At 38.2% G+C, this 21,393-nt stretch overlaps 1 protein-coding gene across 2 annotated transcripts in view; it reads left to right on the top strand.

The window, feature by feature from the left end:
• Positions 1-21,393, top strand: part of CDADC1 (cytidine and dCMP deaminase domain containing 1) — a 54,484-nt gene that overhangs the window by 9,962 nt on the left and 23,129 nt on the right. The window contains exons 4-6 of one of the 2 annotated variants that reach the window (XM_049646890.1): positions 10,777-10,954; positions 17,623-18,192; positions 19,780-19,821. In XM_049646890.1, coding sequence (XP_049502847.1) covers positions 10,777-10,954; positions 17,623-18,192; positions 19,780-19,821 — 790 coding nt within the window. The remainder of the gene's footprint in view (positions 1-10,776; positions 10,955-17,622; positions 18,193-19,779; positions 19,822-21,393) is intronic. The other variant, XM_049646892.1, reaches the window with a different exon arrangement.

The raw sequence follows: 21,393 nt of genomic DNA, 5'->3' as shown, positions 1-21,393 counted from the left end.
TATAAAACTTTCTCTATTCTTTCCTTTTTAGGCATTTCACAGAATATCATTCTCCATAGTTGCAGACATTTATACTCATAGCTGAACCTGAAACTTGACTGTTAATATAGCTTTGTTCTAAGATGTTTAAAGTAATTTCAAATGTGTCCTGTTGGGGATAACTGTAGAGTAAAATCCCTTTGAAAGGAAGTGGGGAATAATGAGTACCCTATTCTCAGTCTAAATTCCCCTCATGTTGTAACAATCTGTCCCAAAGCCAACATTCAGGTTAACATTCTATACCTCAGAGACCTTTCCTGTGAAAATGGCATAAAACTATTTTGTGCCTTACATTGAACTGATTTTTAACTTAGTCTGTTTTATCTGATACTATCATTGTTGCACCAGCTTTTTTGATTAGTATCAGTGTAAATTAGGACACTTTAGCTTTAATTTCATACCTCTTTAGAATCCCAGCCCATCCCCAGCCTCCAGGGCTTAAAAGCAGAGTCAGCTTTTAAGCTATGCGTAGGATACTGCTGAGGTAGCTCAGGCTTCCGGCTCTGGCTCTGGCTTTGAGTTCTCTCTTCCTTTGTAACACCTCAGGGTGAGTCTTTCTTCCTTTTGAACTTGACTGTACACTTAAAACCTTTTTTTTTTTTTATTGTAAATAATCTATATGTTTGTAGGAGGTGGGACCTAACCACATTAGTCTAGACTGCCATAGTGCTAAAAATGGGTAGAGCCAGTTTTTAGAAAGAAGTTGAGAATTCTCTTTATTTAGTCAGTATTTTAACTGACTTAACTTTTAACAGTTAAGATGACCTCTGCTTTAGTTCTGCCTTTTACCACCTGTGGATCTTTTAGAAAGTCACATAATTTCTCTGGGCTTCACTTATCCATGTATAAAATCATAGGGTTACCTAAATTTTTCCTTATTACCATGTAGAAGCTTAGTACTAAGTAGTTATGGACTAGGTGGTATAAGAAGCAAGCAAATTGACTTGGCTCTTGCCCTTTACTAGGTTAAAGTGTATTTATTTTTCTTTTCTTTTTTTTTTTTTTTTAAACGTTTATTTATTTTTGAGACAGAGAGAGACAGAGCATGAACAGGGGAGGGGCAGAGAGAGAGGGAGTCACAGAATCTGAAACAGGCTCCAGGCTCTGAGCTGTCAGCACAGAGCCTGACGCGGGGCTCGAACTCACGGACCGTGAGATCATGACCTGAGCCGAAGTCGGACACTTAACCGACCAAGCCACCCAGGCGCCCCAAGTGTATTTATTTTTCAGTAGGACAAATTAATGATAATTAAATCCTTCATTGTTTGGTTAAGAAAGCCTAGATTTAGAAAATTTCTGGTATAAAACTAACATTCAGAAAAGTTTTTGGACCTAATGAGAAATGTGCTTTTGTTCAAACTGTGTCCAGATAAAGAACTAAACAAAACTTTCAGTTTATTAATAAATCAAGTATACTATATGATATGATTATTACATATGTTAAAAACCAAAACTCAACTGAGAAAATGTAAAGGTCTAGTTGTTTTATTCAATGACTCATGAATTCGGCAGCATCTCATATAATAGAGAGGAGCTCTGCAAAGCTGTAAAAATAGGAGACTTCTACAGGCAGAAGGGGCGAGAAAAGGAAGTTGCTAGCAAAAAGTGGATTGTTTCAGCCAAGGTCACATTCTGTTGGGGGACTACAGGAGTCTACCAGGTGGATTTTCTCACTAACCAGGAAATTCCAGTCTGGCGAAAATGCAGTTGGGTTAGGCATTAGGTGACAGTCTGGTGATGTGGACTTGGCACAAGTGACTCCCATTTGGGGCCTGTTGTCTCTCGCTCGACCCCACCTGAGAGATGTGATCAAAACTTAAGGCATTAGCGCCACCCCTAGCTATTGCTCTGAAATTGCAGTTTTGCTGGTCCTCCGTGTGGTATTCACACACCATGGGTTCTGTTTCTGTTTTTGGTGGGTTTTTTTGCTGAATCTTTGTGGTATTCACAGATCATGACTTTGGGTTCACATTTTTAAAGTCAGTTATTGTCTCCATTTCTTTTCTGATATTCTGGTCTGAAGGAGATGATTTGTTTGGTGGTTAGCGGCTGTGAGCACACATTGAAAGCTGTATTTGAGAGAATACAGTGTGCCAGAGAGACTACTATGATTGTAAGCAGGGTAATCCCCCAAATCTGGAGTGTTTTTGGAGCTGTGGTTCCCCAGCACCCAAATCAACCAAAATTAAATAAGTTAAAGGAGTGTTGAGGGAGATACTTTCTTTTCTTTTTTAATTAAAAAATTTTTTTTCAAGTTTATTTTTTTACTTTGAAAGAGAAAGAGAGTAGGGGAGAGGCAAAGAGAGAGAGAAGAGAGAGAATCCCAAGCAGGTTCCATGCTGTCAGCACAGAGCCCAATGCAGGGCTTGAACTCACAAACCATGAGATCATGACCTGAGCCAAAATCAAGAGTCAGACGCTTGCTTAACCGATTGACCCACCCAGGCACCCTGCAAGGATACACTTTCTTAAGCCAAGTGGCTTGTTCAGTGGTTTTATGCAGCTGAGTTTCAACTTCTTCAGAAGTGTTAAGTGCCATAAGTAGTGTTGTTCACAGCACAGATACCTCCTTGTTCAGCCAAAAGATAATTAAGGGCAATCCTGTTTCTAAGAACGACTTTAGTCAGAAGGTCTAAGGATTTTTTTGGGTAGCTATTTTTTTTTAGCAACAGATTCTGTAATACTTTAAAGAGTTAAGGAGATTCCTTATCACAGCCTCATTTGTACTCACTCCTAACCAGGGAAGTGGATCTGCCAAAGGGAGCTAATTTTGACTCACATGTGCTTCCTGGTAATTCCCGTTTGAGTCTGAAAGGTTTGAACCTGAAAGGTGAGCCATGGAGGCCAATGCAATTTAAGGGTATGTAGAGTGTACAGACAGCATCAGGGCAAGTCCACAGTCATTTGGAAGTTGGACTAACCCCTTTGTAATGGCCTGGGATACCTTTCAAGGCCCAAGCAAGGCAAAACGTGGACAAAAGACTCATAAAGACCTCATCTGTAAGAATTAGGTAAAAGGAGAATCAGACGGGAGGAGGAATAAAAAGAAATGTTTTGGATCTGATGTCTTGGGAGAAGGCAGTATACCTCAATGTTGGCTCCTTCTCTTCCTAGTGAATTTGATTTTGATGTCTTCAGCTTTGCACAGGACCATATGTCAGGTGCAGCCTTCTTCAGCTGTGACATATGTACCCAGGGGTCAAGTCCCTGATGTTTGGTTGCCATCTGGAGAGTGAGGAGGACCTAGTATAGTCTCTTCTAAGGAGATTCAAGGGCAGTCTTTGTTCTTAGTAATTCCAAATCAGAAGCATAGGAGAAAATTGGGAATGTTATTTTGGAGAGTCATAGCCGGATATTTGAGGTAACTAGAATCGGGATCTAGTCCAGTTTACAGGTATAGAACAAAACCTCAAAGACTAAAGGATTAGAATCTAATACAGACAAAGGTGCAAACATACTTTTTCTCTCTACTATTACTCCCATATTTTAAAAGATAATTACTTTAAATTAATTTGTTTTCATTAAACATGGCCTTATTTACATAAGTACAGCAAAAATAGTGATTGGCCATATAAGCTCTTTTTTCATACGGCTTTGCAGAAACTTCTCATAAGGAATCTCAGATTGAGCTCTTAAAAACCTCTGAGGCCAGGAAACTAAGCCAAGGACTTGCCATCAGATTTTATCTACAGTATCTATAGTTTGGGTGAATTTCTCTTTCCTTAGGTCCCCCAAAATATCCTGAAGTTCCCAGGCCTGCCAAGAAGTAACCTTCCTTACTTACCTGTTAAGACAGCTGGGAACTCTTTAAGCAAGGTACCAGGCTGGTCTTTCCAAGTAGTTCCTTAAAGCTGTCTGGTCATACTTGAGTCTATATTCAGTCTATATTGTCTAATCTTTCCGATTGTGTTATAAGGAGACCAGATTCTCATTGAATTTATGCAAATAACTGACTAAATTGCCATGGAAAGAATACTTAAGTTTCCAAATTCTGGAGGGGTCAGATAAGGAGAAAAATGTTTCATCTTTGTATACAATGGTATACTATATCAAATTGCTTTAAGTCATACATAACTTAAAAGAAAGGTTTCCTTAAATTTGGAAAAACAGGACCAGCAATGCTTTAAACAAAAAGTCGTAAAAAATTATAATTCTCCTTGTCAGTTCATTCAGTCCTATGTATTAACTACTTGTTCTGCTGGATTCCAGTTTTTCCATTAGTTCAAGAAATTTTTACCCAGTTCATTTTTATTTTATTTTTAACATCTTTTAAAATTTTTTAACGTTTATTTATTTTTGAGAGACAGAGAGAGACAGGGGAGGGGCAAAGGGAGAGGGAGACACAGAATCCAAAGCAGGCTTCAGGCTCTGAGCTGTCAGCACAGAACACGACGTGGGGCTCAAACCCACAAATCATGAGATCATGACCTGAGCTGAGGTCAGATGCTTAGCTGACTGAGCCACCCAGGCGCCCCTACCCAGTTCAGTTTTATGATCTTAAAGCTATCAGAAACCTATGCTTGTCAAAGTGCTTTCCATGAATCTCCTTGAAGATGAAGCTTTTCCAGGAACACTTTTGCAAAAGCATCTGAGTAAAACAATAACTAATGTAAATGACAGAAGACTTAAAAATGCCTCCCTGTTAATGATCTGATGAGAGCTCATTACAGGGTTGTTGCAAAGAAATTTGGTTATTTCTGTGACCTACAACATTTTAAGATAAAACTGGAATTATGACTGATAAAGTTATACCAGGACATATCAGATGCCAGGAATTTTATACAATTTGGGGAACACTTGTAACATATACCTGCACAAATACATTAAAAAGGCTTCGTGTTACTTCTCATTTGACAGTGCTTCCCATGAAATTCAGCATATCATGTAAGCCTAATTATCCTAGTTAGTTTAACATCTCTCTCTCTCTCTCTCTCTCTCTCTCTCTCTCTCTCTTTTTTTAAATAAGGAGAAAGAACAATTCTTTTGTGATTTTCCAGGGACTTTCTGGAAAATCCCAGAGTTAATTCTAGGCCAAAAAAGACTTCATTTAGAATTTTATTTTTTATTTTATTTTTATTTTATTTTATTTTATTTTATTTTATTTTAGGGGGGAGTTTGTCACAAATATCAAAAGGTTTTAAAACACTTAGTCAAATCGGATCATAAGTCACTGTGAAACAACTCTTATTTACCTACTTTAACCACCGTGATAATTAAAGACTTCGAAGGTAAATACAGAAGTTAAATAGTTGTAAAAAAATGAGCTCTTTTAATAGCAAAGACTCAACTTTTTTTAATTAATCAAAGACCTGGTAGAGACAACTGAAACATGGGAGATTATTTTTTATTTATTTATTTAAAAAAAAAATTTTTTTTTGACGTTTATTTATTTTTGAGACAGAGAGAGACAGAGCATGAATGGGGGAGGGGCAGAGAGAGAGGGAGACACAGAATTGGAAGCAGGCTCCAGGCTCTGAGCTGTCAGCCCAGAGCCCGACATGAGGCTCGAACTCACGGACTGTGAGATCTTGACCTGAGCTGAAGTCAGACGCTTAACCGACTGAGCCCCCCAGGAGCCCCGAGATTATTTTGATAAGACACAAAATCTTTGTTTTATGGGCAGATTACATAAAAGGTAAAGAAAAACTTTTTACCATCTCTCATCAAGAGACCAATAGTCCAAGAAAACTTTATCCTTTTTACAAAAAGAAAACCAAATTTTAATTTTGTACCAGTTTACTTTTGATATTAAAATTAATATTCATTTAAAAAAAAACTTGGGGTGCCTGGGTGGTTCAGTGCGTTGAGTGTCCAACTCTTTTTTTTTTTTTTTAATTTTTTTTAACGTTTATTTATTTTTGAGACAGAGACAGAGCATGAACGGGGGAGGGTCAGAGAGAGGGAGACACAGAACCGAAACAGGCTCCAGGCTCTGAGCTGTCAGCACAGCGGGGCTGGAACTCACGGAACGCGAGATCATGACCTGAGCCAATGTCGGCCACTCAACCGACTGAGCCACCCAGGCGCCCCACGTGTCCAACTCTTAATCTCAGCTCAGATCTTGATCTCAGGGTCGTGAGTTCAAGCCCTTGAGCTCCGTGCTAGACATGAAGCCTACTTAAAAGAAATTTTTTAATTAAAAAATTAAAAAAAAAAATTTCATTAAACTTGTTCTAATCTTAGCCAGCTTGATCACACACAATATTCCTTTCCAAAGACTCCTTTTCTACAAATATTCTATAACCTTTTTGGTATCCCTTCAGATTTTGTTCTCCGTCTTTCCTCTTTCCCATTCTGAAATAACTAGTCTCACTTTAGGACAAAATTACTTGCCTTTCCCTCAACAAAAAATGCATGTCCATTCCTCATGCCTTCCTTTACTGAAAACACACATCCTACATTCCTTTGCACATGGAGATTTTTTTTTTATTATTTCTAGTAGCTTTAATTAAATATATTAGAATTTTTAAACCCTTAAAGACCTTAATTTCTAATAAAAATAAAGAAGTAAACAATTGTGAACTATCTTTTACATTAACATTCTGTGGCTTGGCAAATTTATAAGTACTTTTCATAATTTCTAAAAACATAGACCTTCTCATAGTAAATTTTTCAGTGTGACACAAAACGTGTTTACTAACAAACCCCCCCAAATCTGTAGTTCCTCTATAAAAGGAAACTAAAAAGTAGATAAACCTATGTCTAGTAATGAATGTTCCAGTGTTTTATGTTATTTGGAAATAATCTAGATATTCAATGACTATCCATCGTTTAATTTAACTTAGCAAAACTTCAAGGTTTCAGGTTACCGAAAAGATTTGGGGAAACTATTTAAAAAGTTTACCCAAAAACTTTCATCTCACTTACATCTATTTAGTTCACTTCTTTTGAGCAATTATTTTTGGATTGCTTAGGAAAATTTCATCATTCCAAGTTATTTTTCTACCTGACAGATTTTGTAACAGAGATGACATGAAATTATTTGACTAGTATAAGCAGGCTGAATGAAGTTGTATGACTGCTTTATATTCAGGTTGAGAACTCTAAAGACATGTCTATGTTAATTAAACCAACAAGCTTAAATAAGCCTTAATACTGAATGTTTCCCCAGATCATATGAACCTGAAAAGCATTTGGGTTTAGTTTTGATTATATTTTGGAGAATTTTGTGAATAATCGATATAAATGCTTGATTTTCTTTAAGCCAGTTAAATAGAGCTCTTTTACAAATTAATTTTGTCGGGGCGCCTGGGTGGCTCAGTCAGTTAAGCGGCCGACTTTGGCCCAGGTCATGATCTCACGGTCCGTGAGTTCGAGCCCCGCGTCAGGCTCTGTGCTGACAGCTCAGAGCCTGGAGCCTGTTTCAGATTCTGTGTCTCCCTCTCTCTGACCCTCCCCCGTTCATGCTTTGTCTGTCTCTGTCTCAAAAATAAATAAACGTTAAAAAAAAAAAAAATTAAAAAAAAAAAAACACAACAAATTAATTTTGTCAGTACTATCCAGAGGTAGAAAATACCACACATCTACAATACATATACATAGATGTACTTAAATATATAGACGGATGCAAACAGAGACCTTATAGCTTTCATTTTAAGATTGTAGCCATGAGACAGGTATGGTAATGCAAAACTCACTAGCTTATAAAAGAACAGTTTGAATAAGTTAAATTTACCTATTCAGTTGGCTGAATCTTTTTCTGTAATATTTGGGGAGATGACATTGAAGATTTGTATTTGACCTTGACAAGCAATTTTATGAAAGCTGTCAACTAGATTTTGGGCAAGGGACCTTCTGTGGCAGTTTGTATTGATAAAAAGCCTCCCTCCACCCCACTTTTTTTCTTCAGTCTTAGGAAGTGGGGATGGTTTAGATCAGAGTTCCTGGGGAAAACCCGGTAAAACATGTACATGTCAAAGACACAGGGAAAGAACATAAGTTCCTCCAAAAGTACTTACAAGCTTTTGAGATAAATGCAGGAGATTTGGGGACTGGTAAAAAGGGTAGGTGGACTTTGAATTGATTTTAGAGCTGCATTTCTGGTTTTGCAAAGATCTGTTAAGATAAGAACAGGTGCTTTTAATTTCTCAAGGAATTGGATTGTAACTTAAATGATATCACAGGTTGGTCCACCCATCCAACCACATTATTTTCAATATGCTTTTTATATCAGGGAAAATATTTCCAACGAAGGTGGAATTCAAGAGATTTCTATGTTCTGGATTTCGAGTTGTTTGTAATGTTTTAGTAAACCCTTCCACAAAAGCTTGGGAAGGTTTTTTTTCTTTTCGTCTGTATTCATAGTTTGTATTTTAGCTTAGGGGAGAATACTTAAGAAAAACTCCTGTCAAGCATTGAATACCAGCTTTTAATCTGTCCAACTTCCGACCACAGGACTAGCTACTTAAAAACATCCTTTTAAATACCTTGTCAATTTTTAGCTGAGACAAACAGTAAATATTCCTAGCAGTTTTAAATAACTCCTTGGACTCCAGGAGCATCCCCAAAGAGGGTGCAAAAGATCTTATTTTCTCATACTGGTTACTGTGGACAGAGATCCAGGAGAACAGACTCTGGTAAGAGTTCTCACACCGAGGCAGCTTCTGCCAGTTTTTCCTAGGATACATCTGCAGGCTCCTAGTGGAGCGTGAAGTAGGGTGTAGCTTTGGTATCTTCCAAAATTTGGCAGGGTTTTCCAGTAATTTTAACTTCACTTTCCCTTGGCTGTTTAAGGGAATAAGGTAGCAATTTACCTGACACTCCCTCAGAGTCGTGTCACCTCTCCTTCAAGCATAGAGACAAGGGTGTGTGTAAGCCACCAAGTTGGTGGACTTTTGTTTATGGTCCTGCAGTCTTCTCCGAGTGGAAAGATGACTCAGGATTACTGAAGTGAGTACTCAAATAAGGGAGGATAGAGGGGAACGGCAGGAGTTACCTCAGTCTTACAGTCTTATTTTATGCACCTTTTGTGTTTTTAATTTTTCATGAGCCTTTTGCAACAAATCTTTCAATGAAGGTATTTTGGATTTTTGAAGCCTTTTGAAGGCTTCTGCATGCAGGTTAAAACAGGTTCTTACCATCCTGTTGGTTTGATTTAGGAACTCTTGCTTTTGGAATGATCTTAACTAATTTGACCATTCCTCATAATGTCCATTGTGTTCTAGGTTGTAATTTACCTGAGGGCTTATAGCAGTTTGCTAGGACCCTACCCAAAAATGGAGTTGAACCCATATTTTCTGTCCAGCCATAGCTAGTGGTAAATGGGGTACAACCCACATTTCTGTCTGGCCATATTTTGGGGCCCCCAAACTGATGGTTACCAAGCCAACTTCTTAAGGACACGAAATAAGCTTAGTAAGATTTTGTCATTTTGTAAATGTTTATAGCTTCCAGGATTATAGTTTTTAGACTTAAAATAAGCAAGTGTGCCAGAAGGTGGTATGCTTTGGAATTTAAGGATCCCTTTCTCTCTTTTTCTTTTTTAAGCTAAGTGGGTTTCTCAGAGGCAGATTAATGCCTAAGAGGACATGCTGCTGGGTTGGGGGTTATGTGGTGTTTTACACTGTGCCTAGTTGGAATTTAAGGATCCCTTTCTCTCTTTTTCTTTTTTAAGCTAGGTGGGTTTCTCAGAGGCAGATTAATGCCTAAGAGGACATGCTGCTGGGTTGGGGATTGTGTGGTGTTATACACTGTGCCTAGTTGCACCAAAATTTGCTGAGGTTAGTGGGCGACCTAGTGTTACTGCAACAACTGTCTTATCCTACCACAGGGATCTTAGAGTTAGGTGGTCAGCTAATAGCTTTTAAGTGCTGAACCATGTCTACCAATTTTGCAGCTTTTGGTCTCCAGGGTTCCAATCAGCAATAGAGTTTATCGACACAAAATGAGACAGACATTTTCACCTTAATGCACCAGCAGGAACCAAAAGGTGTTCCCCCAACCTGGCCAAGAGACGGGCCAGTACACACCACGGCCAAATCTCAACCAATGGGGACCATAGCCTGGGATTCCACACAACAGGAAGCTATAGATTGAACCAGGAGTTCCCAGTGTGGACTCTGGGGGCTAATCAAGGGCTGGAATTTCCAGTCAAATGGGGAATTTTGGACTGGAAAGCCGATCAGATTAGGAGCTCAGTGCCAAGAGAGCAGAGCTCAGAACCAAGAGGAACTTACTGTGTGGCCCTTAGAAATGGCAAGAAGGACAGAGAACTCAAAGGGCTCGAGGGTATCACGTTTGTGTTTCTTGTTGTCCCCGAAGCCATTGGAAGTTTTCCTTTGGATCCAAATGCTCCCACCAAATCTGTTAAAAAAAAAAAAAAAAAAATTCAACTGCGTAAATTTAAAGATCTACTTGCTTTATTCAATGATTCATGAATTGGGCAGCATCCCATCTAGTAAGTAGAGAGGAAATCTGCAGAGCTGTGAAAATGGAAGACTTCTACAAGCAGAAGGGGTGGGAAAAAGAAGCTACTAGCAAAAAAAGGAGATTGTTTCAGTCAGGGTCACCTTTCTTTGGGGGACTGAGGGAGCCTACCAGGTGGATTTTCTCACTAGCTGACCAGGAAATTCAAGTCTGACCGGTTATCGTATTACTGGGAGAGGATGAAACTGCAATTAGGTATTAAGCCTCAGTCTGATGACATGGGGTTAGCACAAGTGACTCCATTTGGAGCCTGTTGTCTCTTTTTTAACACATGTTAAAACTAATACATTATTATTTTTTATCTTCATGTAGGTGAAGAGAACTGGCCTTGTGGTGGTGAAAAACACGAAAATTGTTGGTCTCCATTGTTCTAGTGAAGATTTACATGCTGGGAAAATTGCTCTTATAAAACATGGGTCAAGGCTGAAAAACTGTGATCTTTATTTTTCCAGAAAACCATGTTCTGCTTGTTTGAAAATGATTGTAAATGGTAAGTGTAGATAAGGCTTGGTTGGGGATTAATAGTATTTATCTAAGAATAATCAAGATAAATTACTTTCACACCACTGAGAGAATTTAGAACTATAAATACATATCAGAATATAGTTGGTACACTGTAAACAGTGTCAGAATACATGAATCTGGTCTCTGCCCTGTTACTACCTAATTAGATGATTCTTCATGTGTTAGTAAACTAATGCTAGCTGCTATAACAAACACCAAAATTTCAGTGGCTTAATATACTAGACCTTTATCACCCATGCAATAGTCCAACATAGGTGCTGCTGAACAACAGGCAGCTTTTCTCCGTGTGGCTGATTCACGGGTGTTGGCATCTTCTGTCACATTGCTACTGTTGTCTTCTAGAGCCTTGAGTCCTCTGCATCCAGAGGCCGACTGAGACAGAGCATAGAGAAGGCATGCCTGCCCCCCAAAAACGCTGGCCTTTCTGTTCACATCCACTGTGGGCTCTGTAGTTCCTGGCTGAGCGGCTGTCTCCCAATGATTGTTCTGTACTTCAGAAGGAGAAGCACAGATGATTAATGTTTAACTATCTCTGCTACATCAGACCACTCACTAAAGCTCTTTATGCTTATGATTCTATTTTTTTTAAGTTTATTTATTTATTTTGAGCGAGAGAGAGAGAGAGAAAGAGCGAGAGTGCATGCACACAAGCAGGGGAGGGACTGAGAGAGGAAGAAAGAGAATCCCAAGCAGGCTCTGTGCTCAGCATGGAGCTCAACGCATGCCTCAATCCCATGAACCATGAGATCATGACCTGAGCCAAAATAACCAACTGAGCCACCCAGGTGCCCCTTATGATTCTATTTTGTAGCCAGGTAAGTATGCAGAGCATTCTCCCATTTAAAAAATATTGTATCTTTTACATATTTTAACTGAGATATTTTAACTGAGAATATAAATTATATATTTGGTTTTCATCCCATTCCTGGCACAGAGCGACTAAAAGCCTTGGAATTTCTGGAGTAATGAGAGTGATAGAGGTGTCTTGTTATTCCTGACAAGCCCCCTTCAGACACACCTGACTTTGTTAGAGAAGTGGCTTTTGGGAAACTCCACTGATGGGGGCCTGGTTGCCAGGGGAGCTAACCAGGTGACTAGAGCGTTGGAAATCTCAACCTCACTCCTCAGACCTCTTTGGAAGGAAAGAGGGACTGGAGTTTGAGTTCAGTTACCAGTGTCAGTAATCAGTTGTGCCTCTGTAATGAGGCCTCCTTAAAAACCCAAAAAGATGGGTTTGGAGAGCTTCTGGGGAGAAATAAAAGGGCTTACATAGTTATTAATCCTCTTCTTCAAGTTGCTGTTTGGGTTATTTGTGTTACAATTTAATGTAACACATCAAATACCAAATGAGTGATAGAGGCTGTTAAGTAATACCTGAACTCAGAAGCAAAATAGCGATCCATGCAGGTTGGCATGTGATGAAAGGCTGGGGCTTAAGCTGGATCTTGATGGGTCAGATGTAGAGGAGGAAGAACACATTCCTGGTGAGGGGGACAACACATGTGAGGTCATCAGTTTGTGAGAAGCAAGGTTTTGGGAGTCAGTGGTTTGAAATGGAGAATTATTATTGGTAAGAATAGTGGCAGATGGTTTAAAATGATAGGTTGGGACTTTAGTGGAGAACTTTGAAAAACTGTATGGCCTTTCGGCTTTGTCTTATAGAACAGAGTTCCTACACTTGTTTTGAGGGAGAGCTATTTTTATTTACATGAAAGTCTTAAGACTAAAGACCAGATCCATAGTATGGGCAGTGCCCTTGAGCTACAGGTGGAAGCACTTCCAGAAGAAATGGTCACATGGCTAGAGCCTACTGGCCTGCAGCAAGTATTCAAGCAGGTAGAGCACAGATACCACTGGATTCTATAGTCTTTTCCCTGCTGTTATGAATAGAGAGATAGGTGTGAGAGTGGTGGGGACAGTTTTTCTGTTTTGTTTTTTTTTACCAATTGATTGTGCAGATTGGATATTCATTTTACTTAGGTCACTTGTGTTAATTGACCTATAAACCCTATTATTAATAATATGGAGCCACTGAACCTTCTTGAGCAGGATGTAACATGATTAAAATTTCTATTATTACTTTTGAATTTTTTATTACTGAATTGAAACACGGAAAGATAGGAGGTTGAGAGCTCATTAGGCTGGGTGTAAAGGTGGTTTAAATAGGTGGAGATGGTGGCATTGATATAGAAAGAAACAAAATATGTGTTGACTGATCTCTCCTAGAGTCAAGGGAGAAAAATGAATAAAACATAGTTGTGTTTTGTGCTAAGCTGACTATGCTGAAAGCACTCTTAATAGCCTCAGAGCTGTTAGAGAATCAGAATTAGAAGGAAAGAATTAGAAAGATAGGGGAGTGCAAGTAACTCACCACTGCTTCATGTCTTTGATTTAAGACGTTTGAACCTGGCAAAACAAATGAAGTGTGGAAAATCAGGAAGGACCTACCATGGAAATGCTTTCGTGTTAGTATTAAGCCCATATATAAATAAAATTGCGGTTATCGTAGGCTTATATATTTTATCTTGGGAAGGGTCATGGTTTAGCCCCATGCTATAATGAAGTTATTTTAATTACAAATACTATTAAGTCAGTTAAAGGAAACGTTTCTAAAGCATGGTGGTTCTCAAAATGTGGTTTTTGGATTCCTGATGGTCCACAAGATAAAATTGTTTTCATAATGATACTACATTTATACTAATAGTACCAAAACAATGATGAGTAAAACTACTGTTGCCGTAGTACGAATCAAGCTGATAGTAGTCCTTGTACTCTTCAAGGCCACGAACTTGGAGTTAAAAAAGAGGGTTTCATGCGGTGCCTCAATGACTCAAATTGGTAAAGTGTCTGAATGAATTTCGGCTTGGGTCATGATCTCACAGTTGGTAAGATCGAGCCCTGCATCAGGCTCTGTGCTGACAGCATGGAGCCTGCTTGGGATTCTCTCTCTGCCCCTTCCCTGCTTGTTCATTCTCTCTCTCTCTCTCTCTCTCTCTCTCTCTCTCAAATAAATAAATAAATAAACTTTAAAAAAAAAAGCGAGTTTCATGTAAGAATGTCTGTGATGAAACAGTAAAAATTATTAATTTTATTAAATCCCAACCCTTGAGTACACATCTTTTTAATATTCGGTGTGAAAAAAATAGGAGGTGGGCCTAAAGCACTTGCCCTACAAACCTGAGTTTGAAGGTTGCCTGAAGGAAAACCACTTGCTGGGTGCAGTTGTTTGAGTTATTGTATCCAAACTAACTGGAGTTTATGAGGCAGATCCTTGGTGGAGTTGTCACACAAAGGAAACTCTTTGCAGCAAATAAGGGGCTATGGGCAAGCACTGAGAGCTGGTATCAGCTGGATGGGGTCTTGGGCTTCTTATCTCTGTTAGGGAGTGCAGGGCCTTGCTTACTTCTGAAACAGCACTGTGACTTTTTACCACTGAATTATTGTGACTGAAATGATTAGGCTATTTTGGTAGAGATTGTTAGTTTTTGCATTCCCTTTGTTCCCTTAAAATCGTTTGCATTTAAAAAAAAATTGTTTAATGTTTGTTTATTTTTGAGAAAGAGAGAGAGAGAGAGGGAGAGACAGAGTGCGAGTGGGGGAGAGGCAGAGAGAGAGGGAGACACAGAATCCCAAGCAGGCTCCATACTCTGAGCTGTCAGCACAGAGCGCCACACGGGGCTTGAACTCACAAACCGTGAGATTGTGACCTGAGCTCGAGTCAGAGGCTTAATCTCTTAACCAACTGAGCCACCCAGGCACCCCTTAAATCCTTTTGCATTTCTTTGCAATTCTGACACTTCCTAGAAGTTCTGCAAGAAGTGTGCTAGGGAGTCTAGAGCTGGTAAGGCATAGATTGAGGAGCAGAGCTAGGGGCCTAAAATGACTTCTCTTTCTTTTTCTGGGGACCCCTAACTCTTTATGCTTATGTTATGAACTGAATTGTCCACTTTTTTTCATTGAACACTGTAAACTAACAAACTGTAATTCTTTACACTTGGCTGTTTGGCAGCATTCTCTCAAAACAACGGATAGTATTTGTTGCCAATAATAAAAGTTGAGTCTTCAAGGGACACCTGGGTGGCTCAGTTGATGAAGCATCCAATTCTTGGTTTCGGCTCAAGTCATGATCTCACAGTTCATGCGTTTGAGCCCTGCTTAGGATTCTCCCTCTCTCTCCCTCCCCCACTCATGTGCATGCACTCTTTCAAAATAAATAAAACTTAAAAAAAAGTTGAGTCTTCAAGTGAAAATTAGAATTTTGAAAAACTCATATCCACCATCATGAGCAACATGTAGCTTCCCGACACTTGAAGACTCTTCTGATGTGATATCAGTGATGATAATATTAATGAATAGAACTTTTTTTTTTAATATTGTAAAATCAGTAAACCAATATTTCCAAATGACCAATGCATGATGCTACAAAGTCATGCATGAGCGAAAGTGCCATTCTAAGTGCTCAATAAACCAATGGACCTTAGCATAATTGTACAAAAAGTTTGTTGTTATATTTCAGATTCCACATTGTAACTAACCTTTAAGAAATTATCCCTTGTCAAACTTTTATGTAGTATGAAAGAAGAATATTCACTTACCTTAAATGGCTGTTAAAATACTCCTTTTTCAACTGCACATCTTTGTGAGGCTGGATATTTTTCATATACTTCAGTGAAAACCTATGACAACAGATTGAAAGCAGGAGCAGATTTGAGAACCCAGCTATCTTCTGTTAAGCTAAATAATAAATTTGTAAACATTTAAAACAATGCCATTCTTTTCAACTAGTTTTTGTTGCTGTTTTGGGAAATATATGTTGTTTTTGTTTTTATTAAACTGTTATTTATATTAATATATAGTAGGTTCTCTATTCCTTTAATGAATTAATAAATATTTTTTGAAATTTGTTTGAATTTTCTGATACAGTAAATATCAGTAGGTACAATCTACATAAACAAAGCTCTTTGGGGTTCTCATTAATTTTAAGAGTGTAACAGAGTTTGAAACAAACCAACAAATCTGAAAACCTCTGCTGTAGCATTTGCCACTGGTACATGACCATTTGTCCAAAGACTAGTCATCCTCTCTTCTCCTTAAGTCAGGATTACTAGAAGCAACCAGATGCTTAGATGAAAGATTGACTATCACTACTGAGTAGGAAATGGATTATGAGAACTCCAACAGAGGGAAGGTGAAATGCAGCCACCGGAAACTTCTAATATTAGCTTCGAGGCCTTCAGAATTGATTTATAACCCAAGCCACAGTAAGACTCAGGAGTAGCAGGGAGTAGATAGAAATGTGCGCTTGTTCAACTAAGACTTTGTAGTTCATCTGTTACTTTGAATGTAGGACACCCTATGGGCCATCTGTCTTTTCGCTTCTGGGCACAATTGTAAAAAGTCTCTTTCCTAGCTGAAATTGCGGGAGATATTAGCAAAGGGGTCTCTTTGTAAACGACTAATTAATTAATGAACATTTGAATGCTTAATGCTGTACCCTGTATAAGGCATCTCATTGTTCCCTCTCAAATGCAAAATATTTTTTTCATCTGTTTGTAATCTAGTTTTGTTTTCTATTTTGTAAATTGTCTGATCATATCATTTTGCCTCTCTCGAGGCCTTATTGTTCTTGTCAATTCATATGTGCTGTTAATGAATTAAAATCTTCTCTGTATATTAAAGATAACTAACCTACTGTCACATTGATTGAAAATTCTAGTTTATTGTTTTGTTTTTAATTTTGTGGACTTAAAAAAATTAATATTGTTTCCCCATCCCCCCAACACACGCACACGCACGCACACACACTGTTGCCCTCACATTATTTTAGCCATTTAGATTTTTTCTATATTTTTACTGTTTTAAACAGTGCTGCACTAAATATATGCATGCATGAATTTTTTCTGTTTCTGTTTAGAATAATTTTTTAGAGTAGCTTCCCAGAGGAAGAATTCAGAGCATAGGTACATTTTTCACATATGGATGAATTGTTTATTTCAAATACAAACTCTGGACAGTATCAATTGTTGGCTCTGATATTTCTAAAAGCAGCCACTTGATTACTTGTAGGACTCTGGTATTTAGTCCTGGCACTGGGCTTTGGGACCACACTTTGGCAAAGCCAGTGATTCCACAAGTATCTTCCATGAGCTTTGTTAAGGATCACCTATCTTTTCCTATAAAGGGCTAGATAGTAAATATTTTAGGCTTTGCAGGCCATATGGTGTCTGTACAGATATTCAACTCAGCTACTCCATTTTTGTGCAAAAGCAGCTAGAGACTAGGTCAATGAATGGGTGAGTCTGTTTTCAAATAAAACTTTATTTATAGACACCGAGTTTTGAGTTTCATAAAATTTTCATGTGTCATAAAATACTATTCTTTTGACCTTCTGCAATTATTTAAAACTATAAAATCCATTCTTAAACCTGCCAGCTGTACAAAAACAGGCAATGGGACAGATTTAGCCGATGGGCTATAGTTTGCCAACCTTCGGTCTATATTAAAATTGACTTCATAATGGACATTTATCATATTGGGACCTCTGGATCTACCACAGTGATATGGTGGATTTATCATGAAAACCCTTAACTTCAGCATGTGTCTGATAACTACCTTTCATATTTTGTATTTCAGCTGGAGTTAACCGAATTTCATACTGGCCTGCTGATCCAGAAATAAGTTTGCTTACTGAGGCTTCTAGTTCTGAAGATGCGAAGTTAGATGCCAAAGCAGTGGAAAGATTGAAGTCAAACAGTCGGGCCCACGTGTGTGTCTTACTTCAGCCTTTGGTGTGTTATATGGTGCAGTTTGTAGAGGAGACCTCTTACAAATGTGACTTTATTCAAAAAATTGCAAAAACACTGCCGGATGCTAACGTTGACTTTTATTCTGAATGTAAACAAGAAAGAATAAAAGAATTTGAAATGTTATTTTTGGTTCCAAATGAAGACATGCATAAGCAAATACTGATGACTATAGGTTTGGAGAACCTCTGTGAAAATCCATACTTTAGCAATCTAAGGCAAAACATGAAAGACCTTATCCTTCTTTTGGCCACAGTAGCTTCCAGTGTGCCCAACTTTAAGCACTACGGATTTTATTGTGGTAATACCGGACAGATTAATGAAATTCACAATCAAAGTTTGCCACAAGAAATTGCAAGGCACTGCATGGTTCAGGCCAGGTTATTGGCATATCGAACTGGTGAGTTACATGCTTAGTGCATAAATTGGGGCTGATTGATTGGGTTGTATTTGTCTCAGAAGTAAAATGGTATTCATGTCATCCATGGTAGAGTTCATTTACTCTTTCTTAGTACTGAAGTTTTGTTGGTCACTATATGTGTAGAAGTTAGCGAGACCCTTGAGTAGACAACTCAGCAGTTTTAGGATTCCTTGCGGCCTTATATTCAGTGCTACATTTATAAATCAGGGCCTGATTATGTAAGACCTTCTTTCTGCTTCCTGCTTCTGTGTTCTCATTGTTCATTGAGCTCTCCACTAGAGATGGGACAAAAAGAGAAGGAGAACCAAAAATCATTCATTTTTAATTAACTCTTCAGTATTTTGTATGTATTTGGTATTTTTTTAAAAATGTTTTTAATGTTTATTTATTATTGAGAGAGAGAGACAGAGCATGAGTGTGGGAGGGGCAGAGAGAGGGGAGAAACACAGAATCTGAAGCAGGCTCCAGGCTCTGAGCTGTCAGCATAGGGTCCGACGTGGGGCTCGAACTCACAAACTGCGAGATCATGCCCTGAGCTGAAGTCGGACGTTTAACCGACTGAGCCACCAAGGCGCCCCAAAGTATTCGGTATTTAATAAAAACTTTGAAAATCTTTATAATAAAAAATGAATTCAAAACAACAGAATTAAAGTAAAGGAATATTGACAAATTCTTCCCATTGCTGGTATGTCTTCCATCAGCAAGTTGAGAAATCAAACATTTTTAACTTTATTAAGTTGTGCATGAGTGTATATGTGAAAAAGGAAACTATTGGGAATTTTCTTTATTGTGATAAAAGATGGCATCTGTATTTCTAATTGTAGAACAATGTTTTCACATCTTACCAGATGTAAGATTTTTCAAAGTAGAATCTTGATCACTTTTTTAAATGTGACTTTGAAATAAGGAGGAAAAGTACAGGCAGGAGGAGGAGTAGAGTAAGATTTGGTGAATGGAGGATTTTTTTAGCTTATCCCAAGAAAGAAGAAGAAAGAAAATCTTAAGAAAAGGTCCATACAAATACCACTGGTCTGCAGTATATTCTAAACAAAGACCACAATCAAAGTACTTTCAGTAGAATGGAGATCTTCGATGACCGCATTTCAGAATCACAATTAATCTTTTATTAAAAGTCCAATTGCTCAAATTCCAACCCAGACCTACTGAACAGAGGTTCCTAAGGGTGTGGCCTAGGCTTATGAATTTTTGAAGTTCTGCGAGGGATTCTGCCATTCAGCAGGGTTAATAATCACTCAACTCTTATTAAAAAATGTGGTTCTACTACAGGCACAAGCTATATGACTCCAAACAATTATGTAAAAGACTGATTTAATGTAATTATGTTGTATTGTGGGCTGCACGTTAGTCTCTTTGCCAAAACCAGCCTTGTAAATAATTTTTCTCATACTGGAAGGGCAGAAACATAAATGGGAACAGCTGTTACAGCTATAATTCACTAATTAATTCTCCTTTGCTAATTAGAATTCAGTTGATTCCAGGGTGAGCGTAAGCTGGGAGATCGGAATCTGCTGTTCTTTTAGTTGATTTCAGTATCTCTTCTCATAGGAGAACATCTCGTCGTGCCATGTAGGATTCCAGTGTGTAAAGGTGCAGTAATGCATAGATAGAAATTTGCATCTATGTTCTTTATAAGATACTCTATAAATGTATCTACTATTTCTGTGCGGAGTTTTATACATGAAGTTGTGCTTCTGCTCTTGATGGGTAACTTGAAAGATTTTTACAGGTTAATTTTTTTTTTTTTATTGTGGATGGCTTTTTTGCCTGGAACCCAAATCTTGAATAGGATGCAACTCTCTGTCACGCACTCCACTCCACTCTCTGCTCTCCCAGGGAAGGGACAGTTTTTCCTTAGCACTAAGCATGATGTGCTGAGTGGATAAAGGAAATCTTTTTATATCCAAAGTTAAATGGTCCACAATCCCTTATCCAAAATTCTTGGAGCCAGATGAAAAGGAGTTCAGAATTTTTCAGATTTTAGAAAGGTAATATGGTACATGTATTGTATATGACACAGCATTCCAGGGGGTCTGGCACAGTGCATTATAATCAAACACATACATGTGGAGTAGAATGTATGAATATTTGCACTAAATATTTGGTTAGATGTGACCATGAAATAAGTACATCAAGCTGTAAAAAAAAAAAAAAAAAAAAAAAACTTGATAAAAGGGACTTCAGATGAGAAATACTGGACCTATATAACAGTAACAATTTATTAAGCACCTAGAATGTTTCAGGCACAGAGCCGGGCAATTTATATATGTATCTTATTTAACACTGAGGGCAGTCCAGCAAGTTAGCCCCTGATGGAGTGTCCTAAAAACTCAGGCTTTTAATTTCACACTGTTCAGTTTACTTTGATTTTATTTCACTCCATAGGTGAAGACACCATTTCATTAAACCACTTTATTTAAAAATATGAGTGAAATGAATTCCAGAACCTCTAACAACAGACTTCTAAAAGTAATTGAGAAGCTGGTGCTTAATAATTGTATTTTAAATGATGAATAAATAGGATCCACAGAGGTGTCATTAAAAGAAGCTATGAGGTAGCAAAAACGTGACAAAATTCATTTAGACTCTAGAGGGGGGAAAAAAGAGGAGGGCATTGCATCTTGTCTACCTAAGTGTGATTTTTAAATCTTTTTTGGGGGTCCCATTTTCCCTTAGACTAAGTGTTTTTCAAAGCTGAGGATTATGCCTTCCTCCTGAACCACAACATTGATGATGAAAGTAGGTTGGAGAAGCCATGAAAGTTAACTATTTCAGATCATAACTTGGTGGTTCTCAACTTGTAGTGTGCCTATGAATCAGAGGGGATGCTCATGAAAAATGTGGGTTCCTGAGCCCTGGCTGAAGTCTTTGGAGAGGTCACTTCAGGGGATTTCCCTGGGAGCCAGGAGTCTTCCTTTTAACAAACATCCAGTGATTCTGATGAAGTGGCTGTGGACCACACTTGGGCAAATGCTGATATGACCACAGAATCTGGAGCTAAAATAACCACACCTGTGTTCCAGAATCGTGGGCTGAAGAGTTCTCTGACTTTTGGTGATTGGAGTCTCAGAAATTTGGCTCAGTGAATATAATAAGTTGACCTTTTCCTTCAAAGGTATACAGAGAAAGAAAACCTGTGAATGAGCAGATTATGGGGAGCAA

This window comes from Panthera uncia (genome assembly GCF_023721935.1).
Source record: "Panthera uncia isolate 11264 chromosome A1 unlocalized genomic scaffold, Puncia_PCG_1.0 HiC_scaffold_16, whole genome shotgun sequence".
NCBI classification, from domain to species: domain Eukaryota; kingdom Metazoa; phylum Chordata; class Mammalia; order Carnivora; family Felidae; genus Panthera; species Panthera uncia.
Note: the sequence above shows the minus strand (reverse complement) of the source record. Positions and strands in the feature narration are given on the sequence as shown.